We start from the raw sequence: 14,362 nt of genomic DNA, 5'->3' as shown, positions 1-14,362 counted from the left end.
GATCTGTGTGTGCAAGGATTCCAGTTTGAGCCCCCGGCTCCCCACCTGCAGGGTGGGGGTTGCTTCACAAGTGGTGAAGCAGGTCTGCAGGTGTCTTTCTCTCCCCCTCTCAATTTCTGTCTTATCCAATAAAAAAAACAAAAATGGCCACCAGGAGCAGTGGATTCATAGTGCAGGCACCAAGCCCCAGTGATAACTGGAGCCAAAATAAACATATATCTATATCTATATATCGTTCCTAGGAGAAAAACAAAAGAATAACAAAGGGTAGACTTCAGGCAGCACAACCTCCAAAGAAACAGAAGACTCACAGTTATAATAAGGGTTTACCATTCCCATACTTGAAAAACTACCAAGAAATAAAGTAGCAAATGTAGTGGTCTTAAGGTAATGACTTTATTAATAAATATACATCCATATGATGATGTAGGTAACAAATCATGAACACTACTCCATTCCCATACACATAATTGCACACGAGTAGCTCAAGTTCATGGACATAAAAACATACACAGTATCTATTCAGACTTTTTACAGCAGAGGACAGCGTGCTTTTATTGGTTAATTGGTAGTTATTTTCTCTGTAATTATCTGCAGAAAAAAGAAACTGTGACACTTATAAAGAATCAAAGTGGTCTGATTACTATAAATCAATCACACTCTTGATTTACTATTGCATTAAAATTTCAAATAATTAAATACATTATATGTGAGAGCACAAATTTATCTACTTTGGAGGAGGGGGGAAAAGCAAAGGAAAGATTTAGATACATCCTAGAGTTTTATAGAGTATAGTTAAGCTAAAATAAACACAAAAACATAATAGCATCAAAATACTTTATGTCCAGGGAAAGAATATTTTGAGTCGTGAATTTATATTTTACTATAAAGGGATTTAAATTTTTACTGCATATTGAGACAATGACTAATAGAGTAGTAAGTAGTATTGTCAACATTCCCTGAATTGCTTTTAAAGCTTCTTAGACATAAAGGAGTTTTCTTCTCTAGCTCATACACTGGTTTTCCTTACACCGGATGGATCACCTTTAGTCTAATAAATGGATCCAGGTAATTTTTTTCCTCCTTAATTCAAAGAAACTATATTCTTATGTCATGAAAATATACATCTAAATTGAGACAAACATCACTTTGGAATGACTTACTTTCATTACTTTGACAGACATTTCATTTAAAAAGTAAATAAAAATATAAAGAACTTTTTAGTCTAATTGAAACACTGATTTTTAAAAAGTCCCCAAATATTAAAAATCAACCAGATGCATTTCTTCTAATATACAGTGTCATATATTTATTTTTTTAATATCCGGTGCAAAACTCCAAAGATAGTATCAAAATCATCCCATACTAAAGATTAGTTATGCAAGATTATATCTGTCAAAAAATGAAAACTTAACTGTATTAGCTCCTTATTTGTTAATTGGTAAGAATAAATAAGGCATGTTATAATATTTTTAAAGAAAAAAGTAAAGCAAACTTACTTGAATAGCAGATCATTTTCTGACCAAGTTTTACTACAGAATAGTGAAACCTATTTTGTGAAGAACAGAATTACACAATATAAAATTAGCAATTTCTCGTTCAAGGAACAATCTTACAGAGGAGGAAAAGGCCAGTTTTCCTCAACTGATAATATTAAAGTATAGGCAATTGTTTAACATGCTATTTCAGTGTTTATCATGACAAGAGACAGTGTTACAAAAGATGCACAATGTAGTCTTTAGTGTATAGAGAAGTAAAAATATTTTCTATTTTAAGACTTCATGTTATCACTTAGATGTCTTTCTCTTCAGCATGGCACCAATAAACTGTTCATAAGAAAAGGAAGTGATCAGGAGATGCTCACCAGCATACAGACTTAATACTCCACGTAACTGCTCATGAACAGCAAATTCAGCTTTCTAAACGATGGTATCCACTCATAACTGTAGTCATTCGTCCCTCTTTTTCCCCGGGACATAGCTCCTGATATTGATAAACATTGTTATGAACATACTTCCTTTAGTTGATTTCACTGTTTCATTAACATGTATACAAAATTCCATAGACAATAACACGTTTTATCTTCTGACACACAGCACAGCACCACTGAGTAAATGTGCTGAAAGACGGAGAGGGGAAGAAGGATGTATGTAGCAAAGGGAAGGGTGTTTAACAAAATCAGGAATGAAAACAAACTGAAAAAGAAATGTCAAACATATAGTCTATAAAACACAATATGCAACCAAATCTTTGACAACAGTATCTTAATTTATGGTACAACATTTAATTAAACAATTTTGTCTAGGAAACCAAAAGGGGATTTCTAAGTAGTCAACTGCTGAGACATCACTTCAAGAAATAACTAAATGATGCACACTAAAAGTCGATTGATGATCACACAAATAAAGACATAAGCATTTGTGTGTGTCAGAAGTTATACTGTTCTGAGTAAATTATTGAAATTTTTATATTTTAAGCTTCTGCAAGAAGGAACTCTTTAATTAAGCGATTTAGCTGCCAGAATGATATAACTGATTATGTATTCAACCAACATTGTTCTCTACTATTTGTGCAAAGCTAAAATTATTGAGGTCACTGTCATATGCCAGTGCACACAAAGTCCCCACATAGAATGCAACACCTTACTGTAAAGAGCAGCATAAAGTCCAGCTCATTGTGTCAGGCATCACTGGAACACCTGAAGGCTTGCTGCTTTTTTCCTGATAAAAAAGGTATGAAACATGACATCCATTTGCAATCAGAGTATGTATTAACTGAGAGCAAGCCCAAATATCATATGCGCCCTTTAAAAATCCTGTTAAAAGTTTCTGGGTCCTGCAAATCTACATTATAATCTCAAAGGCATTTAAAATAGCAAATACATACTCTGCAACCTTAAAGTTCAGTGGATATTTTCAAATCCAAAGTTTGTAACAGTTTATTTAGAACCAACTTAGAATAAAAATGTGTATTACAAAGAAAATTTCAGAAGAGGGAGGACAGAGATTTCCCTCTCTCTACGTATCTTATCTAGCCAGCACCTTTTTCTCTCTCACTTGCTTCTAACTAGTTGGGAGTTTTTTCCCCCTTCCAGATTGAGTGGTCTCAAAGGAACCACAATTAAATTTTTAATTAAACTAATGAAGTTATTTTGTACATGTTTCATGCATAGATGAATTCCTATATATGTCTTACTATTTGTGTTCTGGCAATCAAAAAACTGTGTTTGATTCTACCAGTTTTACAGTCTACCATTCAATTTGTATCCTTTGGCAGATATAAACCTCAGGCATAGTAAGTAAAGCAATTGAGAATTTCTTTTTCTGACCAGAGCACAGCTCAGCTCTGGTTGATGGTGGTGCCAGGGATTAAACAAGCCTCAGGCATGAAAGTCTATTCATAAATCACTGTGCTATTTCCCCTGGCTCATGAATGGGAGAATTTCTCAGGGAAAAAAACAAAAACAAAAGAAGACAAGCAAACAAAAGCCCCTAAAAACATTTTGAAGAACACTTCAACAAATATTTTAAACATAATGCTTTAGTAAAAATCATTAAGTATATGAAAGGCATTAAAATGTAATGACTATAGCTACAGGCAGACCTTAAGAATGTTTCTCTTTCTATTAAATATGCTATTCTTACAACACATTGTATGTTATGTCAGTTTTATAAAAAAGTTTAAATTTCTTGTAAATATGAATTTTTGGTAGTGTTTGGTATATATGCTGTTAGATAATTAAAAAATATATAACCTACCATCGCTGAAAGGTAAATATTAAATAATTCTTTTAGAAATATGGTTAAACCAATGAATGCCATGTAGATCAATAAATAAGAACCTGCTTAAACCTTGAACATCAAAAATAAGATCAACTTAGGTCTATGTAAATACCAAAGCAAATACCAAATATCTGTGTCCTATCTCATGAAAAGAAATGTTACAAAAACTCACAGCCATTACCTCAAGTAATCCTGAATCATTAGTTTGCTTTGTTTCATCAGTTTAAAATACCTAACATGTTAACTTTATGATAGTGTAGGCTTACTTCACAAATTAATAGGTATAATGGTTTCAGTTGTGTAATACATAAATCATCTATTTAGAATCATCCCCAAAGTATCTATGAAATAGGAGACACAACCATAACACTAAAGAAAAGGCAAAAACTATTTGAGTGTTACAATTAAACCTATGTACAAAGAGAATGTCACTGCTAGTGCCCCTCAGTGCATCTGTCAGCAGATGGCAGCTTTTGAGCAAAAGCAGGAAAAAAAAAAAAATCAAACAAAAAATTGGAAAGACTAGGTCATAAAATGAAGAAGCTTTGGGATTATTAACAATTTTCCTTCTAAATCAAGCCCTCTTTCTCTGCCTCATTCACTCACTGGGTGGCTTGATTTCACTGCTGGTTTCCTCAACTCCATGAACTGCTCGGCCATGTAACATAGGATAGGGAAAAGCAGCAGTGCCACAGCCATAACCAAGGTCGGCAAGACGGGACAGAGCTTTAATGCTACCTGGAGGTCTCCCTGGGCTGACTTTGTACCCCGCAGCTTTAGTTGTACCCAAAGGTCTGCCTGGACTTGTTTTAAATCCAGCTGCTTTGGTGGTTCCCAGGGGTCTGCCTGTGCTGGTCCGGTATCCTGCTGATTTGGTAGTTCCCGAAGGTCGGCCTCGCTTACCAGATCGGTTGAGATTTTTCTTTTTCTTTAGTTCATCTTTTATTTCTATGCTTCTGCCACTTGTAGTCTGCAAGTGTGCTTCACTTAATGGATCTTGCCTCTGACATGCCATAGCTTTGTGGCTGACTGTGTGGCTGTATTTGCTTTGCTGGGAAGAATATATTTCAAACTGGTCTGTAGCTCTCATAGCATCTTCATTGAGACAAGAAGGCTTGCCAGGCCCACAGAAAGCTGGATTACTGCTGGCAACTGGATGCATCATTTTCTACCAAGAAAAAAAAATAGTAATATAAATACACATACAAAAATACAGACCTCTTACAACCAATCACATTAGCAGATTTAAAAATATGTTATTTTCAATTTACTCATGAGTGGGGAAAAATATATGAGAACTCAAGTATAATATTGATTTAGCAAACACTGTTTTTTGTTTAGGACCTGGAGAAATATATAGCTAGAAAATAAATCTGTTATGTTTTGTAGGCTCTTTTCTTCTAGATTACCAACCTCAAAGGAAGAATAATGAAAAGAACTCAAAGATCTCACTCTCTTTAAGCCAGAACACTGCTCAGCTCTGGCAATTGTTGGCACAGAGAAATGAAGCTGAAACCTCTTCATGCAAAGTCCTTTGCACAACCACTGTGCTAGTTCCCCAGCTCAAGAACTCTTATTAATATGATTTTTTTAAAAATGATTTTATTTATCGATGAGAAAGATAGGAGGAGAGAGAGAAAGAACCAGACATCACTCTGGTACATGTGCTGCCGGGGCTTGAACTCAGAATCTCACGCTTGAGAGTCAAGCGCTTTATCCACTGCGCCACCTCCTGAACCACAACATGATTTTTTAAAGGGTTATTTTAGATAAAGACAGAGGGGGAGAAGGGAGGAAAAGGAAGGGGTATGTGTGTGTGATTGAGTGCTGCAACACTGCTTATTAAGCTTCCTCCTGCAGGGAGGGACCAGGAGCTTGAACCTGGGTCCATGTGCACTATGTGTGTGCTCAACCAAGTGCACCACCGTCCAGCCCCCTTAAGATTTATTTTTATTTATTTCCTGAGCTAGAGTTTCACACGAGAGAGGAAACAAATAAACAACAACATCAGAGTAGCACTTCCGCATACATAGTACCAGGGATCAAACTACAAGTCACAGGCACACAAGTACTATCAACTGCAGTCTTCACAATTCAATTTTTTACTCTCTTCTACCAGGGAAATACTTCCTCATTACTGTAATTATAAATTAATAGTTACATAGAACTGAGTACATGTTACACTTTATAAAATACGAAATGTAAGAATCAAAAACTTTAATTTCTTGGCCCAAGGTACTGACTCCTTTCAAACTATTCTATCCAAACAGAAGGCAGTGAGTGCCTATTTACCAGGGATGAAAAAGCATATATGTTTAATAGCTACAATCAGCAATTATATAGCTGATTACATATAGTACATATATTACAAAAATATGAGGAACAGTCATAATAAAATTACACCTACATTAAAGTTATGGTCATCAAGACATAAAGTTGGCTATTTTTACCTTGATCTTAAGTTGAGTCTGGATCTTTTCCCTTTAAATGGAGTCTTTTGACAAATTGTGAGGACAGAGAGAACACGAACCAGAACATTATGTGGCATAAATGATGCCAAGGACTGAATTCAGAACTTTATGCTTACAAGCCTAGTGTTCTAAAACCTCCGAGGGTCATGAATTTTTCAGCAATATATTTACTTTTTCTTAATAACTAAGCAGGAATAACATATATATGCTTCACAAGTGGTGACGCAGAACTGCACGTCTCTTTCTCTGTCCCTCATCTCGCAATTTCTGTCCTATCAAATAGAGAAGAAAAAAAAAGAAAACCTTTCAGGTTGGGGAGGTAACATGATGACTATACAGGACTCATGCCTGATGCTGAGACTCAGTTCCCAGCACCACCATAAGCCAGAGTCAGGCAATGCTCTGGTAACTCTGTACCGTTCTCTCTGTATCTCTCTCATTAAAATAAATAAAACGGGATCAGGCGGTGGCATACCAGGTAAAGCGAGCATAGTATGAAATGCAAGGACCCGCACAAAGATCCCAGTTTTAGCCATCACTCCCTACCTGCAGGAGGTTACTTCATAAGCAATGAAGCAGGTCTGCAGGTATCTTTCTCCCTATTTTCCGTTCCTCTCTCAATTTCTGTCCTATCCTATAAAAAATGGAAATAATGGCCACCAGGAGCAGTGGATTCACAGTGCAAGCACTGAGTCTCAGCCATCACCCTGGAGGCAAAAATAAATTAAATAAATAAATAATTAGATCTTTAAAAAGGTGTGTGTGTGTGGCGGGGGAGCAAGGAGGGTGTGAGAGAAAGAAACAAACCAGCAAACCAGGAGGTGCCACAGTGGTTAAAGCTTTGGACTCTCAAGCACGAGATCCTGAGTTCAATCCTGGGTGGCAAATCTATCAGAGTGATGCCTGGTTCTTTCTTTCCTATCTTTCTCATTCACAAATAAGTAAAAATCTTTTTAAAAATAATCTTAATGATAAAGTAAAAAAGAAAAAGACACCACAGCACCAACAGCTGGGGAAGTGGCTCAACTGGTAAAGCATTAAACTTTCATGCCTGAGGTTTCTGGTTCAATGTCTCACACTGCATTTAACAGAGTGGTGCTTGGATTCAAGTCCCTGGTTCCCCCACTTGCAGGAGGTAAGCCAAGTGGTGAAACAGTGCTGCAGATGACTCTCTCTCTCTCCTCCAGTGACTCAACCCACTCAGTTTCTCTCTGTCCTATCACATAAAGAAGAAGAAAAAAGGAGCCGACAATGGTGGATTTATCACCCTGGCACTGAGTCCAGTAGTGATAACCCTTGAGGCCAAAGAAAAAAAAAAAAAAGTGAATCAAGAAAGTACATTAAGATATAGTCCCTGGGGGGTCAGGGAGATTGATATGCAAAAAGTCTCACTGTTGGGAGTCCAGGGTAGCGCAGCACATTAAGTGCACGTGGCACAAAGTGCAAGGACCAGCAAGGACCTGCGTAAAGATCCCGATTCTAGCCCCTGGCTCCCCACCTGCAGGGGAGTTGCTTCATAGGCGGTAAAGCAGGTCTGCAGGTGTCTCTCTTTCTCTCCCCGTCTTCCCCTCCTTTCTCCATTTCTCTCTGTCCTATCCAAAAACGACATCAATAATAGCTACGACAATAAACAACAAGAGCAACAAAAGGGAATAAATAAATAAATAAATAAATAAATGGTCTCATAGTTGAGACTCCAAAGTTCCAGGCTCAACCCTCAACACTACCATAAACCAGATGTTTAAAAAGCCAAAAGAAAAAAAAAAAATCTAGCTATGGGGGAGGGGAGTTAGATAATGATTATGGAAACAAATTCTAATGCCTGAGGCTTTCTCTTTTTTTTTTTTTAAACTTTTCTCATTTTTTAATATTTATTTTATTTATTTATTCATTCCCTTTTGTTGCCGTTGCTTTATTGTTGTTATTGATGTCGTTGTTGGATAGGACAGAGAGAAATGGAGTGAGGGGGAGAGAAAGATAGACACCTGCAGATTTTTCACCACCTGTGAAGCACTCCCCTTGCAGGTGGGGAGCTGGGGGTTTGAACCAGGATCCTTATGCCGGTCCATTAATGCTTTGCACCACCTGCGTTTAACCCGCTGCACTACTACCCAACTCCCCAGGTTCAATCTTTCATACCACCATAAATAAACCAGAGCTGAGCAGTGCTCTAGTAAAATAAAAATAAATGAATAAATAAAAAATTTTAAAAAAGAAAAGAAAAAAATCTAGCCCATGATCCAGCCAGAGAGCATGATGACTTCACCACTTTTTGAGATAAGAAAGAGAAAGGCGGGAGTCGGGCTGTAGCGCAGCGGGTTAAGCGCAGGTGGCGCAAAGCACAAGGACTGGCATAAGGATCCCGGTTCGAACCCCGGCTCCCCACCTGCAGGGGCGTCGCTTCACAGGCGGTGAAGCAGGTCTGCAGGTGTCTATCTTTCTCTCCTCCTCTCTGTCTTCCCCTCCTCTCTCCATTTCTCTCTGTCCTATCCAACAACGACAACAACAATAATAACTACAACAATAAAACAACAAGGGCAACAAAAGGGAATAAATAAATAAAATATTAAAAAGAAAGAGAAAGGCACTACTACTACAGGGCTCAAACCCGGGTCAGACATGCGCTAAGGTAGGAACCCTCCCCAGTGAGCTATTTTTCAGGGCAAGACCCCATTTAAAACATTCTTTCTTTCCATTTCTTTTTTAATGCAGCAGAGGGAATGAATTCAGGGTCTCAGGCACACATGCCTGTTACAACCACAAAGTAGGATCCCCTCCCAATTTTTCATTGACAGTTCCCACCTCACAAAGTACCCATAAAAAAAACCCTTTATATGTCAATACAGCAGCTGCAAAGTCAAATAGATTTGTCTTCCATATTGAAGAAAAGCCAGTGTTGGGATTTGTGAAGAGAATCACCCATTTCTCTCTACTCAAATTATAAGCTGAGAAACATGCATGAGAATTAAACTCCCAGTTTATTGCCCATAAAATTGAACTAGAGACCACACATGAAAATATAAATGGAAACACACTCAAATATGTGAGAATATTGTATGAGAAAAAGCAACCCCCCTTTCAATTTTATTCAGAAACTACTCTATTGAGATACTCAAGTAAAAAAAAAAAAGTGGACAGGCCAGGTGGTAGTGCACCTGGTTGAGCACACATGTTACAGTGCGCAAGGACTGAGGTTCAAGCGCCCAGTCCCCACCTGCAGGTGTCTCTTTGTCTCTATTTATCTCTCCCCTCTTTTCAATTTCTGATTGCCTCTATCAAATAAAGATAATTTAAAAAGTTAAAAAAAAATTAAGCTAAGGGGGTCAGGCGGTGGCGCAGTGGGTTAAGCACATGTGGCACAAAGCACAAGGACAGGCGTAAGGATCCGGGTTCGAGCCCCAAGCTCCCCACCTGCACGGGAGTCGCTTAACAGGCTGTGAAGGTCTGTAGGTGTCTATCTTTCTCTCCCCGTCTTCCCCTCCTCTCTCCATTTCTCTCTGTTCTATCCAACAACGAACATCAACAATGGCAATAATAATAACCACAACGAGGCTACAACAAGGGCAACAAAAGGGGGAAAAAATGGCCTCCAGGAGCGGTGGATTCATGGTGCAGGCACCGAGCCCAGCAATAACCCTGGAGGAAAAAAAAAAAGCTAAAAAAAGGGGCACAAGTTCTGTTTCATAGTTAGCACTGCCAGTAAAGAGAAAAAAAAATTTTTTTTCAGTCTTTTAATCTACTTTCCTTTTTGAGGAAAAATGGAGGAAAAGAGAGATCAGAGAACTGCTGTAACCTGCCATATACAGTGACAACTAACCAAGCAACAAGTCCAATACTCTACCTGCTCAATAATCTCTCTACAATCTATTTTTTTAAAAGACTTATTTATTCCCTTTTGTTACCCATTGTTTTATTGTTGTAGTTATTGTTGTTATTGATTTTTTGTTGTAGTAGTTATTATTGTTGTTGTTGTTGGATAGGGCAGAGAAAAATGGAGAGAGATGGGAAGACAGAGTGGAGAGAAAAAGTTAGACACCTGCAGACCTGCTTCACCATCTGTGAAGCGACTCCCCTGCAGGTGGGGAGCCGGGGGATCGAACCGGGATCCTTACGCTGGTCCTTGAGCTTTGCACCACCTGCACTTAACCCAAGGCGCTACCGCCCGACTCCCCCTACAATCTATTTTAATGTTTTCTTGTTTATGTTTTTCACAAAGTCCTTTCACTTATTTAATAAGATCTTGACTTCAATCTTTATTCCCCTTAATTTTCTCTTAACATCACGATGTATAAGCACTCAGAATAGCAAGTCTCAGCTTACATTAAGCTTTTAACGCAAGCAAAATGCTGCCATGTAGTCTTTATGAAGACATGGGGGCACGGTGGGAACAGGAAGTACCATTTAAAAAGCAGGAATAGGGAGTCGGGCGGTAGTGCAGGTGGTGCAAAAAGCAGGAATATTTTTTAAAATGGACCTTTTCTTTCTTTTATGCCTCCAGGGTTATCGCTGGGGCTCGGTGCCTGCACTAGGAATCCATTGCTCCTGGAGGCCATTTTCTCCCATTTTTGTTGCCCTTGCTGCTCTTAGTGCTGTTGTTGTTGGATAGGACAGTGAGAAATTGAGAGAGGAAGGGAAGGCAGAGAGGGGGGCTCAAACCAGATCCTTACTGTGATCCTTTGCTTCACGCCATGTGCATTTAACCCACTGTGCTATGGCCTGGCCCCTAAATCTTTTAATTTCCCCCCAAAATTTATGCATTGGATCAGTTCATTTACTTCTAACACAATGCACAGTTGAGGATAAACTTCATGCAAAACATTATTCTAAGTACTAGAAAAAAAAAGATAAACAGTATTTATCTCAAAGGGAAGATAATGAAACAATGACTTAAAAAAACATTTCTAGGGGCGGGGTGATGGCACCTGGTTGAGTGCACATGTTACAACATGTAAGGACCTAGGTTCAAGCCCCCATCCCCACCTGCAGGGGGAAAGCTTCACAAGTGGTGAAGCAGTGCTGCAGGTGTCTCTCTCTCTCTTCTTCTTCTCTATCTCCCCTTCCTCTCAATTTTTGGCTGTCTCTATCCAATAAATAAATACAGATAAAAGGCAAGTCGTTTTGTTGTATTTTCCCCCTCCCTGATAATGCCAAGAAATCATTACAGTATTCTGCTTATCCAGTAACTCATTAACAAGCTGGGCAAGAAAATTACTGATAGCTATCCATGTAAACAGTCAACTGGAAAAAAGTAAACAGTCAAAACCAATCCTTTCCTATTTCAACTTTTTAAGATGGGAATCAGAACTATTAGATCTTTGTATGCACAATCATCATCACTATACATATGTACATGTGATACACATATGTATACATATATACCCATTATATATGCAGAATATATGACTATATGCATTATTTTCATATCAAACATTAAGCTTACACTTAACAATGTCTCTCTGTTCCCACTTCAGGGTTTGGCAGCTAACCTTAGCTCTTTCTTAAAAAAAAAAAAAAAAAAAAAAAAATCCATTCTATTGAAGAATTCATTGAATATACATGGACCACTCACATTTACTGGGAGAATGAGTAGATTTCTATTTCTTTTCTTTCTCTCTCTTTTTTGAGAACAAATACATTTCTGCCAAGTTTGTACTTACTGAAAATCGAGTTACAGAACATAATGTGTGAACTATCAATAGTTATTATTTTTTAAATTTCTTTATTGGGGGATTGATGTTTTACAGTTGACAGCAATGGTTATTTTTTAAAATGGTCCTCAACGACTATAAGGAAGTCAACTAAGAGCTTCTTTTTACTTTATTATAACTATGACTAAATCAGAATTATTAAAGCAGACACTCAAAACTTGCCATCCCTGTAGCTGTTTCCTGGGACACTTAGCCCCTCGAGTCACTTAATGAGAGCCATGCTTTAGGAAATAATTTTCTTTCCCTTGAATGTGGCAGTCATCATTACTAACATAAAGAATTATTACTTTTTTTTAGAAAATTTACAAAGCATTAAAAAAATAAAGCTTTTTAAACATGGAGATAATCTTTTTCTTTCAAGAAATCCAAGGCCTGGGACCAGGGATAGTATAGTGGTTATGCAAAAAGACTTTTCATGAGTAAAGCTCCAAAATCCCCTGGGTCACCATTAGCCAGAGTCGTGCAGTGTTCTGGTTTCTCTCTCTCTCTCATTAAAGTAAAATGTATCTATATAAAAAAAAAAAAAAAGTCTGCCCTCTTTCAAAGACCAATTACCACATAATTCTCAGACTTATTTCAGGTTATTCCATTTGTAATCATCATATGCTCCTAACAATAACTCTTGATCAAAGTCCCTTTGTGACTCGACTCAACCACTCAAGTCTCTTCAGCAAAGGCCAAAACAAATGCCAGTAGCTGAGCTCCCAGCCCCACTAAGGAAAGTTTAGCTACTAGGACAGACCAGAAATAACGGCCTTCTTTGTCTTCTCTCTCCCTCCTTCATTGTGCCCCATGGCGCCTGAGTTCTTATTTGACTTGAGTTGGTTTTTTTTGTTGTTGTTTGTTTGTTTTTTAGAAATCCATTTTACCTGTTGTCCCCGAAAGGTGATTAACGTTTGAGTAACAACTTTGCAGAAAGATGATGCACGCCCACACTAGAGAAAGGTTTGTGCACCCTTTAAAAAAAAAAAAAAAAATCCACAGCCCCCCTCCCCATCTCCCCCCTACCCCCTAATGCTCGAGCACTCGGGAGTTCTGCAAAAGCTGCACCACCACACAGCCTCCACCGCCTGGCTTAGATTTAAAGAGAGGAGGAAGGTACTGCAGAGTCTGACCTCTCTCCAAAGAAAAGAAAGGGTGACCCCTCCCCCCGGCCGCCGCGGGAGGAACCTCTCCCCTCCGCCCGGCCCCAGCAATGGCTCCGCGGCGAGGGAGCAGGCTCCGGCCCGGGCCCCTCCTCTCGGTCCCCGCTAGGCCAGAGCCCCTCGGTAGGAGCGGATTGGAGGCCGCCTCTCCGCGGCGACCTAGGCCCGGTGCCCCCGCCTGCCCGCCCGCGAGCGCGCCCCCCATTTCTCCGCGAGCGCCCGCCGCCCCGACCCCGCGCCCAGCCCAGCGCAGAGCCCCGCTCGCCCACCCACCTCAGCTGCTAGTAGCCCGGCCCCTCAGCGCGCCCAGGGGCTGCCCATCGGCTGGGGACCTCGCGCTGCTGCCGCTCCCTTCCCAGCCTGCTGAGTCTGCAGGCGCGCAGGAGAGCACACGGCAAGCACAGGGGAGACGAAGAGCCCCGCGGCCCCTGGCTCCCGGCTCCGGTCGCGGCCACCGCGTCCTGCGCCGGATGCAGGAGGAAGAGGCCGCCACAGCCCCGTACAGCGAGGGGCGGCGTGCGCGAGCTCGCGAGGCCCGCGCACGCAGCCACGCATCGCGAGATCTAATCTCCCGCCGTCGGCCAGTAGGGCTGAAACAGGGAGGGGAGCCTTGGTAGCCAAAACGCGCTTGCGCACTGTGATGGACAGGGAGCGGGGCTCTGGCCCGAGCTGCTCAGGCTCGGGTGCGTATTGGGCACCAACAAAAGAATAGCGTGATGTTGAAAACTGCTACTGACCCTTTTGCTTAGATTATAGGACTAAAAAATGTCAAAGTCTGGATCTGAACCCAGCAGTGATGTTCCGGAAACTGCTTGTAATCGTTCCTGTCTGCGTTAGTTGCTGGCCAAAACATGAGTTAGAAAGATTCAGCCCTGCCTTTTAGTTGTTAGGGATGGATAGGGCGAGATTTTCAACTACAAGCAAAAGGGGGAGTTGTCTAACGATGATGTTTAGATCACCAGGCCTTGGAGCAGCAGTAAGTTTCATTTTATGGGGGCACTCTGCAATTTAAAACATTTTTATATTCATAGGCCAGAGAATATTACAGTTATACAAAAGACCTGCATGCCTGAGACTCTTAATGTCTCAAGTTCGATCCCCAGAGCTGAGCAGTACAGTGGAAAAACAAATAAAAATGAGTGGTCCGGGAGGTGGCGCAGTGGCTAAGGCACTAGACTCTCAAGCATGAGGTCCTGAGTTCAGTCCCCAGCAGCACATGTACCAGAGTGATGTCTGGCTCTTTCTCTCTTTCTTTC

The 14,362-nt window shown here is 40.1% G+C and overlaps 1 protein-coding gene across 6 annotated transcripts; it reads right to left on the bottom strand.

The window, feature by feature from the left end:
* Positions 1–377: 377 nt before the first annotated feature.
* On the bottom strand, positions 378–13,661 carry C2H5orf24 (chromosome 2 C5orf24 homolog). 6 transcript variants are annotated; one of them, XR_009546129.1, is made up of 4 exons: positions 13,380–13,661; positions 1,865–4,950; positions 1,500–1,549; positions 378–591 (listed from the first exon to the last, which is right to left on the bottom strand). XR_009546129.1 is itself a non-coding variant. In XM_016186778.2 (2 exons), exon 2 carries the CDS (start codon positions 4,945–4,947, stop codon positions 4,381–4,383), a length of 567 nt encoding a protein of 188 aa, XP_016042264.1. In that variant the 5' UTR covers positions 4,948–4,950; positions 13,380–13,661; the 3' UTR covers positions 378–4,380. The 6 variants fall into 6 exon arrangements, 1 of the variants encoding a protein (XP_016042264.1); XR_009546135.1 differs by having other exon boundaries at positions 378–1,549; positions 1,865–1,983; positions 2,647–4,950; XR_009546123.1 differs by having other exon boundaries at positions 1,500–4,950.
* Positions 13,662–14,362: the final 701 nt, after the last annotated feature.

Source organism: Erinaceus europaeus, chromosome 2 (assembly GCF_950295315.1).
Source record: "Erinaceus europaeus chromosome 2, mEriEur2.1, whole genome shotgun sequence".
Lineage (NCBI taxonomy): Eukaryota > Metazoa > Chordata > Mammalia > Eulipotyphla > Erinaceidae > Erinaceus > Erinaceus europaeus.
Note: the sequence above shows the minus strand (reverse complement) of the source record. Positions and strands in the feature narration are given on the sequence as shown.

Coding starts and splice junctions, on each gene's coding strand:
- C2H5orf24 (XM_016186778.2), bottom strand. CDS start 4,947: ATGATGCATCCAGTTGCCAGCAGTAATCCAGCTTTCTGTGGGCCTGGC.